Source organism: Lemur catta, chromosome 10 (genome assembly GCF_020740605.2).
Source record: "Lemur catta isolate mLemCat1 chromosome 10, mLemCat1.pri, whole genome shotgun sequence".
NCBI classification, from domain to species: Eukaryota; Metazoa; Chordata; class Mammalia; order Primates; family Lemuridae; genus Lemur; species Lemur catta.
The window spans coordinates 80,485,654-80,506,416 of NC_059137.1; the positions used below are offsets into that span (position 1 = coordinate 80,485,654).

General features: G+C 34.4%; 1 protein-coding gene across 1 annotated transcript in view; it reads right to left on the reverse strand.

Annotated features, from left to right (window-relative positions):
* ERCC6L2 (ERCC excision repair 6 like 2) overlaps positions 1-20,763 on the reverse strand; it is a 117,767-nt gene that overhangs the window by 96,635 nt on the left and 369 nt on the right. Inside the window, exons 2-3 of the mRNA XM_045562732.1 lie at positions 16,281-16,705; positions 4,692-4,814 (exon numbers count right to left, since the gene is read on the reverse strand). Of these exons, the coding sequence (XP_045418688.1) occupies positions 4,692-4,814; positions 16,281-16,705 (548 nt within the window). The remainder of the gene's footprint in view (positions 1-4,691; positions 4,815-16,280; positions 16,706-20,763) is intronic.

The window sequence follows — 20,763 nt, forward strand, 5'->3', positions numbered from 1 at the left end:
CAGTGGATTCAACAACCGAGGATTGAAAATATTTGAAAAAAAAATTGTGTCTGTACCGAACATGTACAGACTTTTTATCATTATTCCCTAAAGAATACAGTGTAACAACTATTTACATAGAACTTAGATTGTATTGGTATTATACGTAATCTAAAGATGATTTAAAGTATACAGGAGGATATGCATACATTATATGCAAATACTATGCCATTTTATATCAAGGACTTGAGCATTCATGGATTTTGGTATACAGAGGAGATCCTGGAACCAATCCCTTATGAATACCAAGAGATAACTATATATGTATTAATATGTGTGTGTGTGTGTGTGTGTGTGTGTGTGTGTGTGTGTGTGGAGAGAGAAAGAGAAAAGAAAGGACAGAAAGAAAGAAGGAAGGAAAAGCATTAGTGTCAACTGAGGTAGCTATTAATACATTTTAATCACACCATCAAATTAATATCTTTCTTTACTTTCTCTTTTCTTCTGCCATTCTTGTTCTTTCTAAAATATTTAAAATATCTTTACTTAAAGTATTATCTTTCCCTCTTTTTTCTCTCCCCTCCGTTTGCTATAACAAGTGGCACATAAGAGATATATAAGCTCTGCACTGACGTTTAGAACCAAGAATAACCAAGTCCAGGGCTAAAAACAGTACTTGAACTCTTGAATACTTAAAATACATTAAGAATCATTATAGTCTTTAGGATCACATTGAATCTGACACTCAGGATGCATTTATGCAATTAAAAATAATAAGAAAATTTAAAATAACAATTATAATCCCTTAAGCCAATATGTCTCAAAATTTTGCACTGAAATGGCCCTTGTGACAGACAAGAGTAAACTTGGACTTCTCAGCAATCTTATATATAAGACTTGTATAAAACAGTTTCTGTTTTAAAACTTGTGGCCAGTAGTTTATTACCATAATATAATAAAGATTTTATAAAATCACTTCATCTTTATTCCTATCCAGTTTCCTGGATACTAAGGATAATATAAAAGACATAAAAGTATAATACACTTTTTTTATATTTCATTGTTTTATTAGAAATCTCTTATTTTTTATAAGATCTGTCTGTAAGATATTCATAAACCTACATTAATGTAGGAGAAAGCTGAAATATGGATATGATTAGCATTCACAGCTACATGGGCAGAAGCAGAGACAAACATTGACCTAGTCTTTCTGAATCCAACTTCTTTGTATTAGTAGAATTTGTTTCATAGTTTTGGAGGACATAACAAAAAAAGAAAACTACAGATCAATATCCTTTATGAACACTGATGCAAAATTCCTCAATGAGGTATCAGCAAACCAAATTCAACAGTACATTAAAAACATTATTCACTATGATCAAGTGGGTTTCATCCCAGGGATGCAAGGATAGGTCAACATATGCAAATCAACAAATGTGACTCAAGACACAAACAGAAGCAAAAACAGAGATCATATGATCATCTCAACAGATGCAGAAAAAGTATTCGATACAATCCAGCACCCTTTCTGGATAAAAACCTTCCTTCAACAGGCCGGGTGTGGTGGCTCACGCCTGTAATCCTAGCCCTCTGGGAGGCCGAGGCAGGTGGATCGCTCGAGGTCAGGAGTTCGAGACCAGCCTGAGCGAGACCCCGTCTCTACTAAAAATGGAAAGAAATTATCTGGCCAACTAAAAACATATATAGAAAAAATTAGCCGGGCATGGTGGCGCATGCCTGTAGTCCCAGCTACTCGGGAGGCTGAGGCAGTAGGATCGCTTAAGCCCAGGAGTTTGAGGTTGCTGTGAGCTAGGCTGACGCCACGGCACTCACTCTAGCCCGGCAACAAAGTGAGACTCTGTCTCAAAAAAAAAAAAAAAAAAAAAAAAAACCTTCAACAAACAAGGCATAGAAGGAATATACCTCAAAACTATAAAAGCCATATATGACAAATCCACAGCCAACATCATACTGAATGGGGAAAAGTTAAAAAGCACTCCCTCTAAGAACTGGAACAAGACAAGAGGGCCCAATGTCACCACTTCTATTCAGCATAGTACTGGAAGTTCTAGCCAGAGCAATGAGGCAAGAGAAAGAAATAAAGGGCATCCCAATCAGGACAGAAGAGGTCAAACTATCCCCATTTGCTGATGATATGATCTTATATCTAGAACACCCTAACAACTCCATCAAAAGACTCCTAGAATTGATAAATAAATTCAGCAAAGTCTCAGGTTATAAAACCAATGTATACAAATCAGTAGCATTTCTATATACTAATAACAGTCAAGATGAGAGTCAAATCAAGGACTCAATACCATTTACAATAGCTACAAAGAAAATAAAATACTTAGGAATACATTTAACTAAGGAGGTGAAAGATCTCTACAAAGATAACTATAAAACATTGATAAAAGATGTTGTAGATGACACAAACAAACGAAAAAACATTCTATGCTCATGGATTGGTAAAATCAACATCATTAAAATGTCCACTCTGCCCAAAATGACATACAGAGTCAATGCAATTCCCATTAAAATACCAATATCTTATTGCACAGATCTAGAAAAAATAATCCTAAGCTTCATTTGGAACCAAAAAAGAGCCTAAATAGCCAAAGCAACATTAAGCAAAAAGAACAAATATGGAGGTATCATATTATCTAACTTCAAATTATACTACAAGGCTACAGTAACCAAAACAGGGCTGGGCAAGGTGGTTCACACCTATAATCCTAGCACTCTGGGAGGCTGAGGCAGGAGAATTACTTGAGGTCAGGAGTTCAAGTAACCAAAACAGCATGGTAATGGTATAAAAGTAGAGACATAGACCAATTGAACAGAATAGAGAATCCAGAAATAAAACCGTATAGTTATGACCAACCAATCTTTGACAAAGCAGACAAAAATGTACACTGGGGAAAGGATGCCCTATGTAATAAATGATGCTGGGAAAATTGGATATCCACATGAAGAAGAATGAAGCAGGACTCCTATCTCTAGCCATATACAAAAATTAATTCAAGAGGGAGTAAAGACTTAAACGTAAGGCTTCATATGAAACCATAAAAATTCTAGAACAAAATGTAGGAAAAACTCTTTCAGACATAGGCCTAGGAAAGGAATTTATGATGAAGACCCCAAAGGCAAATACAGCAGCAACAAAAATAAATAAATGAGAACGAATTAAATCAAAAGGCTCCTGCACAGCAAAGGAAATAATCAACAGAGTAAACAGGCAACCTACAGAATGGGAGAAAATATTCATAAACTATACATCCTACAAAGGACTAATAACCAGAATCTATAAAGAACTCAAACAAAACAGCAAGAAAAAAAACAAACAACCCCATCAAAAAGTGGGCCAAAGACATGAACAGAATTTTTTCAAAAGAAGATAGACAAACGACCAAGAAACATGAAAAAAGTGTTCAACATCACTAATAATCAGGAAAATGCAAATTAAAACCACAATGAGATACCACCTTACCCTTGTCAGAATGGCCATTGTTAAAAAGTCAAAAAACAACAGATGCTGGTGTGGATGCAGAGAAAAAGGAACATAATGCACTGTTGATGGGACTGCAAATTAGTATAACCTCTATGGAAAACAGTATGGAGAATCCTCAAAGAGCTAAAAGTAGACTTAAAATTCGATCCAGCAATCCCACTATCTAAAGGAAAAGAAATCTTTTTATCAAAAAGACACCTGCACTCAAATGTTTATTGCAGCACAATTCACAATTGCAAAGATATGGAATAAATCTAAGTGCCCATCATTTCATGAGTGGATAAAGAAAATGTGATAAATATATACCATGGAGTACTACTCAGCCATAAAAATGAATGAAATAATGTCATTTGCCAGCAACTTCAATGGAACTGAAGAACATTATCCTAAGTGAAGTATCTCAGGAATGGAAAAACAAACACCACATGTTCTTACTAATAAGTAGGAACTAAACAATGGATATACATGGGCACAGAGGGATATAAAGGACATTGGAAACTAAGAAGCGGGGACAGTTGGAGATGGGTGAGAGATAAAAACATACCCATCGGGTACAATGAACACTGTCCTGGTAGTGGGCACACTGAAAGCCCTGACTTCAGCATCGTACAGTGCATCCATATAACAAAAAGATTTGTAACCCCTTAATATTTTGAAATAAATTTTAAAAATTTAATTTAATTTTAAAAAAGAATTTGTTTCATATTTTGGGGATATAATTAGTCTGCTAAGCAACTTTAAATATCAGTGACAAACCTTTGTTACCAATATCTATAACCATCTCCAGTTTATTCTCACATAAATAAAAAACAATATAATGAAACCTTCAACTTTATGTATACATAAAAGTTTAACAAATTAATTTTAACAAATTAAAACTTCAACTTTATGTATACATAAAAGTTTAACAAATTAATTTTAACAAATTAATCAAAGTAAATCAGGTAAATCCTGACAACCAACAGACTGAAACCCTGAAACCAGCTCAAGTAAAATTATATTTTGCCATTCTGAGAGTCAATGAAATTTAACTTGAGGATAAAATTGGTAATTCTTTAAAAAGTAGGCCTATAAAACAAATATTTTAGTAACATCTTTAAATTCTTATTTTAAAATTTATACTATAACGTATGATATTTAAAAGTTTCTATATGCTTTTGCAATACCAGCTTCACGGGTGGAATATTTCTAGATACTTTACCTTTTTTACTGTTGATGAACTGGGTTCCTTTTTCATACTTCTTAGTAAAAACTCTGGCATGTTGTTTTCAATATCCTCATGAGTTCCCTTTTTATGCAAAACTGCAGCCAGAAATGAAATAACCTGGAAAAAAAAGACTTTTTTAATCACTATGTATAATGTATCATGATGTACGAAATTTCACTGCTTATATGACTACCCACTAAGTGACAAAGTATGGACAAACAGATTTGTTAAGGGGACAGATATAACGTGAAACACCAGTATTGATTTTCTTTATTGGTAATAACAAACAAATGTTTGTTACTCTTGAATACAATAAAAAACATCCTCACATTACCAACTTTTCCATGGTAAGTTATACCTACTCAATGAATTCTTTCTTAATTTCATCACTTAGGACATTACCTTCTTATTTGTTTCTATCCATGGAAACTATCTCTTCATATCCTCTATTAGAATAAACTGTATACATTCTTCTTTCCTTGTAGAAAATAAACTCCTTAAGGAGGGTAACATTTGGCTCATAAATTTTGCACTTCTGTTTATCTAATAAATATAGATGGAATGACAGAATGGTATTTTAAGATAGACTAATTCATCAATATATTAATACATACCATTTTGAATAACAGCTACTCTCCAAAAATCAAGTAAGAAAGATTCAAAAAAAGAATCAAACCTCATATAACAGAGAGCAAGAAATATTGAATCAATTAGACTTTGGAGCAAATTTTAGCTCTGGTTGTTTGGCAGCTGTGTGAACTCGGGCAAGGTAGTTAACCTCTCTAAATGATACCTGTAAAAATGGCAAAAATAATGTTGGCAGGGTTGTTTTAAAGACTGGGGGGAAAGGTATATGAGGTATCCATATGGGAGAAAAGGATTGCTCATTACCTTACAAAAATAAATAACATGAATATTTAAAACTTAAGAAAAAAACCATAAGAGGATTAAAAAAACTGTAGAAAAAAAAGTATTTTTAACATGGGTATGGATACCTACAATCTGAATCCCAAATGGTAGAAGGAAAAGAATGGTACAGGGGAAGTATTTGAAGAAATAAAAGCTGAAAACTTTTAAAAACTGATTTAAAAAAAATCAGTTTAAAAAAATTAAGTCATAGATTCAAGATCTATTAACAACACCAAGCCAAGAACAAAAATCAAACAAAAGTCCACAAGTAGGTGCTTCATAGAAAACACTCAAGACAGAAAAATAATATTAAAAGCAGCAAAAACAGTGGAAGACACTATACAATGGAATATTTCCAAAGCCCTAAAGAAAATAAAAGCAACTAGATTTTTATACCCAGTGACAATATTTAAAAACGAAGGGTAAAGATTTTCAGATAACCAAAAACTGAGTCAATTCATCACCAAAAGAACCCCAGTAAAGAAAATAACTAAAGAATGTTTTCAGGCATAAGGAGAATGATCCTAAATAGAAGATCAGTGATGCAGGGAAAAAATTAAGAACAATAAAAAATGGTAAATATATACAAAATAAAAATTTATACTGACATTATGAAACAATAATTTATAACAATATTTGTTGGGATCAAATAACAGAATTAATCTATTACAGGCTGGGCACAGTGGCTTACGCTTATAATCCTAGCACTCTGGGAGGCCAAGATGGGAGGATCACTTGAGCCCAGGAGTTCCAGACTATCCTGAGCAAGAGTGAGACCCCATCTCTACAAAAAAATAGAAAAATTAGTAGGGTGTGGTGGCACCCACGTGTAGTCCCAGCTACTTGAGAGGCTGAGGCTGCCCAGGAGTTTGAGGTTGCAGTGAGTCAAGCCCAGGCAACAGAGTGAGACCTGGGCTTTTGTTAAATAAATAACAACAACAACAAAAAACTATGACAAATATATATGAGTCAGAAGGAACACAAGTGGAGTTATAATACTCTGAGGTCTTTATGCTGTCCAGGAGGAATATAAGTACTAACTTATATTAGATCTAAAAGGAGGCAAAAAGTGTCACAGTGCACCAACATCCAGGGTTGTTTTGGAGGAAAGGTGAAACTTACAGTGAACAGGTTTTCCTACAATGAGTAATACAACTAGATATTTTGGAGGTATTCCTGGACTCAGGGTTAGTCAGGCAGATTAGCATTTAAAATAAAGTCACTCTTGTCCCCGAAATTTAGTATACAAAACATATAAAGAATTCTTACGACTCAACAATAAAAAAGACAACCCAAAGACTTGAATGCACATTTCCCCAAAGAAGATATATAAATGACCAAAAAGCACATGGAAAGATGTTCAACATCTCTGGCCCTTATAGAAATGCAAACCAAAACCATAAGGAGATACCACTTCACACTTACTAGGATAGTTATAATGAAGAAAACAGAAAATAACAAGTGTTGGCAATGTTGTAAAGAAACAGGAATTGTTGGTGGAAATGTAAAATGGTATAGCCAGTGTGGAAAATGGTACAGCACATCCTCAAAAAATGAAACACAGAATTACCATATAACCCAGTAATTTCCTTCCTAGGTATACATACAAGAGAAATGTTTGTACACGAATATTTATAGAAGCTTTTTTATAGCCAAAAGGTAGAAACCCAAATGTCCACCAAGTGATGAATGGATAAACAAATTGTGTTATATGAAAGCTGTCCAGAAAGTATCCAGCCATTGTTAATATGTAATTTTCATATTATGTGGCTGGATACTTTCTGGACAGCCCTTGTACACATACAATGGAATATTACTCAGCCGCCTACTACTACATGGTAAAACTTGGATGGGTCTCAAAAACATTACACTAAGTGAATAAAATCAGACACAAAAGGTCAAATATTGTATGATTCTTTTTATATGAAATACTCAGAATCAGCAAATCTGTAGAGACAGAAAGCAAATTAGTGGTTGCCAGGGGATAGAGGCAGAGGAGAAATGAAGAGTGGTTACTTAACAGATATAAGGTGTCTTGTGGTTTGATGAAAAAGTTTTAAAACTAGAGAGAGATGGGGGTTACACAACATTGTGAATACACTAAATGCCCTGAATTAAACACTTCAAAATGGTTAATTTATGTTGTGTAGACTTCAATAAAAAACTATAGCTTACATTGTATAAGAATGCACTTGTGTATTATAGTGTAATCAAAATTATTTCTGTTCTTGAAAAAAGTAAAAAATGTATATAAAGTGTCAACCTAGTAAATATCAATGATTCAGCAAACAGTAGCTATTTTTGTAGCATCGTTCCTTTAAGAGGTTTTGTTCCTTGTAGACAATTTCATATAATACAATAGACAAAGTAGATTTTGGGCAAATTATGTTGTCTAAAAGATTACAAAACAATGATATATAAGATCATCAAAACTTATCTCGATCTTAAAATTCATTAAAATATTCATAAAATTTGCATTCTAATCTACAAGAGTTATATAATAGCAAAGACTTTAGAGTTTGATCAACCAGTTTTCTATTAGCTATGTAATCTTGGGCAATTTACATAATCTGTCTATAAATTTCAATATTTTCATTAATAAAATGGAGGCAACAATGCCTAATTAACATGGATGTTTAAGGAAAATATCTATCATAGAGCCTGGCAAATAAGGATAATAAAACTATAACTGCAGAACCATACTTTTTATCCAACACAACTTAAAATTCATTAATGCATTCAGTATAAATATATTTATTACCTACTACATACCAGGCACTGTGCTAGGTGCTGGACTAGTTTAGATGAAACGCTATTTCTATCATTCAGTAGTGTGGAATCCAGCAGATATGGGGGGTGGGAGGCAGAGGTGAAGGGATGGTTATGAGATGCATTTAAGGAGCACGGTGGAGAAAAAAACAAACAGATGAACAGAAAATAAAGTAAATAAAGTTACTGAAGAATCCAGTAAGAGATTAAAGTGAGCAAACTGGCTGATGTAGAGTATAAATTAAAGGAAACAGAAAAGATATTCCACAAATGACTGAATTTAAGCATTGGACAATTTAAATATTTTTAATATCCACTAGGTAGATGATCTTTGATGCATGCCCATAATTTCTTCTTTATAGGTATTTGTAAAGTTATTTATGTTTTGTATTCAAAAATATGTAATCTAAGTTTAGAATTTACCCAATTCCTTGATGTAAATATTCATGACATTTTGGGTTCTAACCACCTCTTGGAATATCATTTAATATTGAATCACAGGGTATCTATAATTAAAAGTTTAGGTAACTGGGATATTGCCTGGAAAAGGACATGAGGAAACTTTTTAGGGTGAGGGAATTGTTCTATGTCTTGATTAGCGTATTAATTATACAGATATATATATTTGTCAAAACTCACTGAACTTTAAACTTAAGATCTGTGCATTTTACTGTTTGTAATTATACCTTAATTAAAGAATTAACGATACACACAGACACACACACACACACACACACACACATACACACACAGTGATACCTATATTCTTTTTAGTTTTAGGCAACTGGTCCTCAAAGGCTACTAAAAAGACAAAAGGTATCTACTAGATATTATAACAGTTTAAAAGAGGCAGTATAACCCACTGATTTGCTCTCAACTTACCTATGGATTGCTTCATTATAGGAAAATTATATTCCTAATTATGATGATTAATAATTCAATCTGTTCATCTGTCCAATATGATATACAATCTTAATTCTAACCTCGTGTCAAATTCCCTGAAATAAAGATATGTGAATTATATCTTTTATTTATTTAAGAATCTCAGTTCTTTGGAAGATGTTTCATAGAAGGTGACTAAATTTACAGACTCTAATTACAGATCAGCTTTATTCAATTCACTAAATCTACTAATGATTTTGTTATATCTCTGCATCTCATTTAAATAATCTACACTACATTCTAACATTACTCATCCACCTACCCCCAAAAAAGTAAGTTGAAATAAAAAAGTTGACTTTAGTCAGGAATACATAGTAGCCGGAGAAGCCAACTAAACCACTGACAAACTCTTAGCTATATATTAATTTTGCTAATTAACATATACTCATAGATATTAATAAGATATATTAATTATTTAATAATACTATCAGTAATCTGTCAATATCCAAAAGGCAGACAGGGAAAGGGAGTGTGAAGAATAGCACAGGTGGATTTTATGGACCATGGCTGTTAATGGCACTCATCACTTCTACCTTTTTTCTGTTGGCCAAACCCTGTCACAAGCCCCACTGACATGCAACAGAAGATCCAGGAAATGTAGTCTCTGTTGTCTGGCCCCAACTCGGAGAAGGCAAAAGGAATACATACTTTGGGAGGAGACCCAGCCATCTCATCACACTATACTACCACAGTAGAGGTCTATCCAAATTTTAATTCACGAAAGATGGATGACAAACTTACAATGAAGGTTTACCAAACTAATCTGCAATAAAAAAAATGTTTTATTGTGTAATAGTTCTAAAATTGTTTACAGATGAAAAGAACAAAAATAAATATTTAAATCAGCTACCTCTAGAATAGTAAAAGGCCAAAAAACTGCATTGCAGAAATGAAATACCACTCTGGGAAAGCTTTCTGTTTTTACAGGCACTCCTGTCTAAACTCTGTCAGGCAAACATTTTTATAGGCCATCTTTCCTCACACACAGTCAGCTCATGACGTACAGAGTAACTCTGAGGCTGGGAACAGTGCACCAAACTTCCCTTAGACCAAAACCGAAGAAGACACAGCAAAAATTATCTACTTCTTTCAGGACAAAAAGGGAAAAATGCTTACATTCCTTATTTTTCAATTCCCTGGGAGATACAAAGGTATAGAGAGAGCGCTTTAGAATCACATTTCAAAAACTATGATTTTTACTTGCTCAAAAAGACTCCAAAAGCAACAACAATAAAGTGCAGTTTTGAAAGAGGGCCTGGTCCACTTATCTTTACAAAGCTCTACTCCGAAAATCTGAACTACATGCCAGAACAAGAAATAGAATTTTACCTCTAAAATGCTAGGACATTATTGTTTCTGTTTTATAGGGCTTGGGGCTCAGGGAAGTAATTAATCTTTCACACTGGATATTATGTCATTGTCTCCATGAATGAAAATAAAGACAATATTATTCTTCTCTTTATTACTATATTCCTGAGTGAACAAACATGATTTGTGATCCAAAGAACTTCTAAATTTTAGTATAGCTTTGAATCTACTAAAGATCATATTATCTAAAAAATGGTATTCACAATAACCTAAGAAAGCTTTAATTATCAACAATCCCATTATTTCTCTCATGATTGAGGTTTACTGTATTTATTTTTTTAAAACAGCCTTCAGTAATGACATTTTTGATAATGTAATATCTAATAATACACAAAAAAAAATTCAAAAAAATCTATAGTTTGGAAAATTCTATCTGCTGCCCAAGAAGTATTAATATCATTTTATTTCACATAGAAGATGAGGAAATAAAATATGGTAAGAAACATCATCATACTTGCTGAATAGCAGTCCTTAAGACTCTGTGCCTGTGAAAGCTAATTGCCAATTTGAGATTAAAAAATAATTTTGATTCAATGAATTTGAGCTCTTCTCTGTTATGATAAATCCTTCAAATACAATACTAGAGCTGTGCCTTCAGTAAAAAATAAAATAAAATAAAAACCCTTAATGTCCTAATTGATATCACTCAAATTACTTCTAAAGTTTGGTGGGTTTTCAAAAGCAAATGATGGAAATACCAACTTCCCCCTGCAGGCAGGCTTGCTCCTCTCCTCCAATCCACTTATCAGACATTTCTTTTTATCATCCTTTTGTGAACTCTCTATGGGTAGCCATCATATGCATTTATATTATGCTCTTCAGTGACAATCACAGTGCCTGGCCCAAAGAAGGTGCTTAATAAATGTCAACTCACTGAATGAATTAATAGTTAATTAAAAGCTGAGTAAAAGGCTTTTAATTAACTATATTCATTAAGTCACAAGATGGAGGCAGCAAATGGTAAAGGGGGGAAAAAGAGATCTAGAATGGGAATGAAAATGGTTACTTCCTGTATATGACTCAAGTACAGGGAAGTTATTTAGTGTTCCTGTGCCTCGGTTTCTTCATTTATTAAGGTCCAGAGACCACACTTTTAAGAATCATTGTTCCACAGTAAGTACCCACTGACCTCCCTCCCTATCATTGAGTTGTCTGATTAGCAAAGGTCAGATTCCCAAACCTGTATACTCCAGTTGAAATTATTTACTGAAGTTATATTAGTTAATTAAGTATCATGTAAATGTACAAAAGGGATTAATTTTCAAATTACCTGTTGAATTAGGGTGAGAATTCTATAAAATATTGGGACATTTTCATAAAAATCTTGGATTTTATACTCAGATTCCCTCCCAAGTGTCTTTCTCAGTTCCACTACAGGTAAAACATTACTGGTGTTGAACCCACCATAGGCACAAATGGACATGAGGAAATTTGGGGGTGATGGATATGTTCATTATCTTGGTTGCGGTATTGTGGTGATCTGTTCCTAGGTGTATATATATAAAAACTTACCAAATTATACACTGTAAATTTATGTAGTTTATTGTATGTCAATTGTACCTCAACAAAGTATACAAAGAACATACAAACATACACACACAACAAACAGAACTGCTAAGATTAAAAAGATTGACAAAAAATTTGGCAAAGATATGGAGCACCTATAATTCATACATTGTTGGTAGGAATGCGGAATGGTACAAATGCTTTGGAAAAAGGTTTGTTAATTTCTTACAAACCTAAACATACATCAGCCATAATACCAAATGATTCCATTTCTAATTATTTACCCACGAGAAATGAATAACAAGAGGTTTGTTCAAGAAAGTTTATAACACCTTTTTTCGTAATAGCCAAAAACTTGAAACAGCTGAGGAGCTCATGAGCAAGAGGATGGATAAACAAAATGTATCATCTATATAACGAATACTACTCAGTGACAAAAAAAGGAACAAACTACTTATGCACTCAACAACATGGATGATTCTCAAAAATATTGTGCTAAGTGAAAGATGCATTATACCAGAGTGCAATTGTATGATCCCACTTACATGAAAAGGCAAAACTAATCTATAATACAAAAAACCAGAACAGAAGTTCTTGGGGATGATGGTAGAACTAAAAAGTGATATAAATAAATTTTCTGGGGTGGTAATGTTCTATATCTTGAAAGTGTTTATTTGGCTTAAACAGAGATAAGCCATTTGTCAAAGTTCACGGAATAGTGGGTACACTTAAGATTTGTGCATTCACTGTATAATTTACCTCAAAATAAGAAAAAATTATAAATAAATACTGAACTCTAGATAATGTATATGCATACTCAAGTGTTTGGGGATAAAATATACTAGTATCTGCTACTTTAAAATGCAATAAAAGATGGATTGATAGATGAATAAATACAATAAAACCATGTATAATCAAATATTAACAAAATCTAGGTGGTAGGTATATGGGGTTTCAGTGTATAATTCTTCTATGTTTTGAAAAGTTTCATAAGATGTTGGGGGAAAATCAGTTTATAACCACTGACCAAAAAAAAAAAAGACATTCCTTTTATAAGATAATAGTTATGTGACTCCATTTTTTGCTTATTTATGTTTATGTGTGTTTATATACATGCATAAATGAAGTATATATATGTATTGTGTGCATATATTTATGTATGTTGCACATTCAACTGCTCCATCTTAACCAGATCCTTCCAATTCACTTAAAAAATACTCAAGTATCTCCTATCCTCAAACAATACAAAACAAACAAAAGAGAAACTCTCTCAAAATCTGATCCCTCTTCAGCTACTACTAGGTCACTTTTGCTCCCTTTCAAAGCCACATTTCTCAAAGAGGTAAATATACTTTCCCTATCAGTGTCTTTGCCTTCTCCATTCTGGCTTGTGTCCCCAAAACTCCAGCAAAATGGCTCTTGCTCAAGATACCAATGATTTCTATGCCACTAGATCAAGTGAACATTTTTCAATCCTTATCCCTTGTAGAATATAAAATACTACATTCACCTACTTTTAAATCTGAAATGAGGGAAGAAAACTTTATTTGGTATATATTAATAAAATAAGCTTTAAAAAAAAGAGTTCAATTTCATATTATGGTCAAGTTAGAATGTAAAAAGGGGAAACCTTAAGGGATGAATTCAGGAAAAAGAAAAAAAATTAAGAAAAGAAGATAAAACTAGCTCAAACAGTAAATGCCAATGGCCTATTTTCATTATTACCTAATTACACTGCATTTTGAAATTCTAGTGAACTCATTAACCATTGTTGACATTCTTCCACTGGCTTAGTCATCGTATCTATAGAAATTCTATCTTAAATGGATCTTCCAAACCACCTATTTATGTAGAAATTATTCTCTGAGTTACAACAACAATAACCAGAGAACTAGGTCCCCCAAGGATCCAACAAATCAGCTCAGTGTCAAAATTAGTACAGAAACCATTCCCTAATCTTCAGAAGATGATCCCCCAAAGACTTTCACTGCACATTCAGCATATATAACACAACATCTCCAAATCTTCCAATGATTTCAGTGTGTCAGGTAACATAAAATCCTGTAGTACAATCAGCTACTTTTAAAATAATCTTATGAATTATAAAATAAAGGAATTTCTTTGTAACATGGGCTTCAGAAATGAAAGCTAATTGTCAAATGTGAGAATAAAACATGAATTTGAATTGTATTTAGGTTGTAGCATGGTGGTTCCCAAACTGCAAGTCACCTTTTGTAACACTCTCACATTTCTGATTTTGAAGATGTACAGGCATTGGCTAGTCAAAGAGTTGTGGTAATGAACATTCTAGCATAGGCAAAAGCAGTAAATATGTGGAAATAGTCACAGCAGGGCTTTAATGTACTTATTTATTTTCATCTAGTACTCATCTGTGTATTTGGTCACAGATGGTAGTTTCCTGATAACTCCTTTCTTTATTCTTGCCACCTATTCTCCTGAGAAAGCAAATTTATTTATTCCACAAACAACTATTTAGCACCTCCGATGTGCAGGCCTAGATTATCTGCATTGCCTAGGCTTAAAGTAACATGTACAGCTAATGGTAATATGATTATTGAAGGACTTCATTTTAGCCTAGCTTTTCACACCAGATCTTTACATATAGGAGCATTATTTAGCTATTTTTAAACATTAAACTTAGTTTTTAACCTACCTTTGAGTTCCACTAACCAATGGAGGTAACATGAAGAATAACTAAATTCTAGTATAAGGAAGGAAACACAGAATGACTTAATCACAAATTAGGTGAATACTACTGAAAATCCAAAGTGGTTGTTTAGCATAAAATCTAGATTCAAACTCTCATCTTTTTGGATCACAAACCTCTTGAAAATCTAAGGAAAGCTAAGGACCTTGTGGTAGGCAGCTTTTGACGGGGCCCCCCAGAATCCCCACCTCTTGGTATTCACAACCTTCTTTAATCTCCTCCGTTTGAGTTCTGGCTGGACCTAGCAACTTGCTTCTAATGAACACAAAATGGCAAAAGTGAGGGGATGTCTCTTCTGTGATTATTTTATAAAAGACCATGACTTCCATCTTACTAGCACTCTGTTGCCCTCGTACTTGCTCTCCTTGATGAACAAGCTACCATGTATGAGATGCTCCATGAACAGGAGGCCTCCAGCCCCATAGCTCACAAGAAACTGAGGCCTCAGTCCAAGAATCCTCAAGGAACAGAATCACACCAACAACCACATAAGCTAGAAAGTGAATCCTCCCCAGTCCAATCTTGAAATGACTGCAGCCTCGTGACAGGCAGAGCCAGAGGACCCAGCTAACTACAGCCTGGATTCCTGGACCACAGAAAGTGTGAGATGATAACCATGTATTGTTTAAAGTTGCTAAATTTTGGCATAATTTGTTACAGAACAACAGATAACTAACACAGATCTACAACATGTACAAATTCTGGTACACATCTCAGGGAATGAGGAGGCCTATTTAAAGTCCACAAACAGAACTCTTAGTGGCCCAGGGATTCCACATTAAGAAACTTCTACTATGATAAACACCAAACAACATGTAGAAAAGGCCTGCAGGAAACCAATTTAACCATGCTACGTAGTATACCAAATGTTGGAATACTTCCCTTCCATAAAGTATTGTTAAGTTAAACTACTTCAAATATATTGATATCTTAGTACCACAGGGTGTCCCAAAAGTCTCCATATAAAGGAAAAATTCTGTAAGATTTAGTAATGAATATTTTGTAAATAAATGTACATTTAGCTACAATTTCCCATTTTCCCTACGTATGGTGACTTTGGGGACACCCTGTAGTATTACCAAAGGCAAAATCAAGCCAAGTTATACCAAAACACTATTTCTGAATAATATACCATAGGTACTAAGTAAGTATTAAGGATAAAATAACTAAGATATTGTCCTCAACTTTAAGGACTTTACTACCTGGCTGGTGAGACAAACACAAATACACACACACACACACACAAACACAAAATAGCTGTCATAATGGTAGTAAAATAGAGATTTGCATATGTTATCCATTTATGTACATAATAAAATTACTTCACTGAATTTTAATTATAAAATAATTAAAATAAATACCTGTACTGTTTTTCCAAGTCCCATGTCATCACCAAGAATACACCCTCTTCCTTGGAGGTAGTGTCCATACAGAAACTGGGCTCCTTCTCTTTGGTAGTCCCTCAAATACCTATTGATGGTATAAGGAATAGAGTCTCCATCTTCAGATAATTTGAAAGCAACAGCAGATGATGGAAATTTTCGGTCTGGGAAATAAGGCTTTTCCAAATCTTCATCATCAAATATAAAATTCCTGGGGCAATCTTTAACAGACTTTACTTCTTGAAGTCTTGTAAGAGGTATTTTCCTTTCTTGCAAATCTGAATATAAAACAACTGCAAATGACTTGCCATTTTCATCCACTGTGATAGATTTTATGCTTGCTTCACAAAGTTTTTCATTATCTGGAGAAGGGGCAAGACATCTCTCTCCTGGATGCCACCTGTCTGCAATAATAAATATGAAAATAAAGTTTCCAAATCTAGCTCATTTATCCACTACTATGACAAAAAATAATGTATCTCACATAAATACCTTTTCCAAATAACTGAGACAAGGTAAATTATAACACATATAGATATTACTCTAAAATATATGATCAGATATTCTCCTATAATAAATGGCATAAAGGGAACATAATTTATGTCCAGTGGTTCTTACCCTGGCTATGTGTCATAATCTCCTCTAAAGTTTTAAAAGAATATACATTCTTGGACACTACCCCTGGTAATTCTGATTCGGTGAGGGGTCATGGGAATCTGGTTTTATTATTTTGTTTGGTTGTTATTGTTGAATTCAAAAGATGACGGATACACAGCCAGGGTTAAAAACCACTGATCTAAATATTCTTGCTGACTTATGAACATTTGACATATATATATATAGAGAGAGAGAGAGACAGACAGACAGACAGAGACAGAGACAGAGATAATTTATGATATGGTAGAGTAATAGTGAATAGGGCTTGGTAATGAGTAAGCCAAAATCTTCTGGACAGCAAAGCTTTAGTGGTTTGCCTGTCTGCTTTTTTACAGTTATTCCATCTTCTTGCTCTGGAGACAGCTGCTGCTTCTCACTATCAATACTGCTGTAACTAAAACCATTGCCTTAACTTGTATACAACTAACCAACGGAATGTCCAGTTCAACTACAGAGAGATATCACAGCTTTGTCATAGCTTTTTCCCTTCTAGGTTTTAAATAGCTGAAGTTTTAAGAGATGAATTCTAAGATCTGTTTCTGCTAAGATTCTATTATTCTTTGAAAAGTCTGGCCTATATGAACTTATTCTGTTATTAACCGTATAGCCACCTACTTTATTTTCTGTTCAGAAAATATAGCACTACAAATGGGGAAGAGGGTCTCTACAGAGTATACTATTAGTACAATTAAAAGGTATCAAATGGAGAAAACTAAGCAAAAATAATTTTCCAAATGGAATTTTACATGGCAAGAATCCAACAAGAAATGGCTACAACTGTCAGAATACTAGGAATTATTTTTCTTCACATTTCTCATTGAGATCAGATGACCACTGTTAGTTCTCTAGGGTCTTCCTGATGACCTCAAGTTAGATTTTTATAACATTCATGATTATAACATGACATGTTTATACTGTCTTAAGCTCATTATATTCCTGATCAGTTGTTCCTCAAAAGTAAAGCCATTAATTTCCACTAACCTTGGTGAGGTTGTTTTACCATAACAACCATGAGTACAAAGGGAAAAATTTGTTCTCCCACTCTAATCTTTGGATACAAACTGAGAACTGTTATACCATTCTTTTTTTTTTTTTTTTTTTTTTTTGAGACACTCTCACTCTGTCTAGAGTGTTGTGGCATCAGCCTAGCTCACAGCAACCTCAAACTCCTCGGCTCAAGTGATCCTCCTGCCTCAACCTCCCAAGTAGCTGGGACTACAGGTATGTGCCACCATGCCTGGCTAATTTTTTCTGTTTTTAGTAGAGACGAGGTCTCCCCCTTGCTCAGGCTAGTCTCAAACTCCTGATCTCAAGCGATCCTCCAGCCTCAGCCTCCCAGAGTGCTAGGAATACAGGGATGAGCCACCTCGCCCGGCCTGTTATACTATTCTAAAAGACAGTGTTTTCATGTGAAACAAACACTTTGATCCACTATACAAGTAAAACAACATATAGGTCAACAGGCCCTATTTTCAGAACAGTACTATTTGAGCCTTAAAATCGAATGTAACCCCACAGCAATTCTTAACCATTATTTCTGTTTCAAATGACTTGTTTGCCTACCCAGCAAATGCCTTCCCATTTTTAAGACTTAATTCATTAATTTATTTATTATTCAATATATATGATTTAAGCACAAATTACTCACCAAGTATAATACCACACAATGGGTATAAAATGAAGAAAACCAACGTCAAAAATAATGATGACTAGTCTTCCTGCAACTCATTAACTGGCATCGTTATCTAACCAACTTTTCAAGGTAGAAAACCATCCATCAGCCCCCAAATCTCTTTTTATATTACTCCTTTCATCCAGTCCATCAGAATGTCCTGGTTCTACTTCAAAAATATATATCTTTCCTCCATGTCACCCTCTCTCTAAAGCAAAAGCTGGCAAACTTTTTCTGTAAAGACTCAGATACTAACTATTTGTTATTTTAGATTTTGCAGGCCATACATTCTCTTGCCCGTGTAACACAAAAGCAAACACAGACAATACATACACAAATGTGCATGGCTGTGTTACAATAAAACTTTATTTACAAAAAGAAGTGTCAGACTAAATTTGGCCCACAGGCAATAGTTTGCTGACCTCTCCCCTAAAGCATGCCACCATTAGCTTTTTCCTAAATTATTCCTAACCAGTCTCTCTGCTCCCACTCCACCTTGTTTAAAGCAGGATACCCTATTATTCTCTATCTCAATATTGTATTGCCTATGTAGCACTTATCATAATGTTTAATTATCATGTCTACTTGTTTTTATCTTTCTCTTCCACTAGAAAGAAATTTCCTTTCAAAGAAAAGGTCTGTGTTATTCAAAATTTTATCTGCAGGACCCACACACAACAGATACTCAATAAATGTGTGAATTTATTAATGAAAACAGATTCTTAATTTCACAGATCCTTGGTATCTAGTGAGAGAGACAGAATCTAAAAAGTACACAAACATATATAATTATAAAAAGTATGTTGGAAGAGGAGAACGGAGTGTTATAAGAAGCATTGGAAAACATAATTTAAAAGGAAAGGGGGTCCAAGAAGAGTATCTCAGGTGGTATAACATGTGCAAAAAGACTTAAGGGCATTACACAATTTATGGGAACCTTTTTGGTTCCTGAGTATGGATAATTTCTAGAACTAAATGGATTCAGTTAAGTTTGAGCTAGGAATGGAATCTCTCAGTATCCAAACTCCAGAACAAATTGCTTAAATTGGGAGGATTCCCTGTTGGATTTAACAGAAGAATGGAGGTAAGGCTCCTTATGATCTTGTCCCTCTGTCCCTCTTTCATTCCAAACTGGTTTCCTGCTATTACTTAACCATGGCAAGCATGCTCTCACCTCAGGGCCTTGAGCTTTCTGTTCCTTCCACCAATACTCTTTCAGTAAATTTAACGGAGGAATGAGCATCCCAGTCACCATAATCACCACTCAGCATTTACTTTTACCTCCCAGGCTATTACAGGTATTTATACAATATGTGTGGTCCCTGAATTACGGCCCCTTCAATTCCTAGCCCTCAGAATTCAGGCTTGCTACTTACTCTGAGCTTTAGCCCTGAATTCCTCATCTATTTAATGAAATGGATATATTCCTCAAAGGAAAGCAAGTAGATAAATAATCAGCATATTGCTGGGCACAGAACAATCACTCAATACCTTTTAGCTTTTGTTATATCACTATCATTAACGGACGCCATGAATTTAGGGGCCAGAATACATCCCAGATGACTTGCGGCAGATAACCACACCTTCTTTCAACTCTCTCTTGGTGACCCATTGAAGTTGGAATATAAGGCCCTGACTCAACACATCATATAGTTCAATAAAAGTAAACTGTACTAAATATCTCCACCTTCATTCATATACTTAACAAAAAACGTGTACCATTCACTAACAACGAAGGCATACAAGGATTAAAGAATTAAAACACCTAAATTTACTGAGTGCTTACTATGGGCAAGACGCCAGGCCACATAAATGCTTTGCACACCCCATTTCATTGATAATCACAGGAAACAGCAATTAACCCAACTTTACAGATGGGGAAACTGCCCAAAGGTGCTCAGCAAATAACTGTCAGAGCTAGCACTAGATCCAAGGGCTGTCTGACTCCAGAGTCCAGGTTCTCAACATTGAATTGCAAAGATTTGGTCTCAACCCCTGGAAAGGTTCTCAACCTGCAGCTGTCACTCAGAGGAGCCACAGGGCAAAACCCTAAACCGAAGGGCGCCGGCAGGAGGAGGTCCAACGCAACGCTGTAAAGACAGGTGTCGAGGCAGAGAAGCGAGCTCGGAGCTT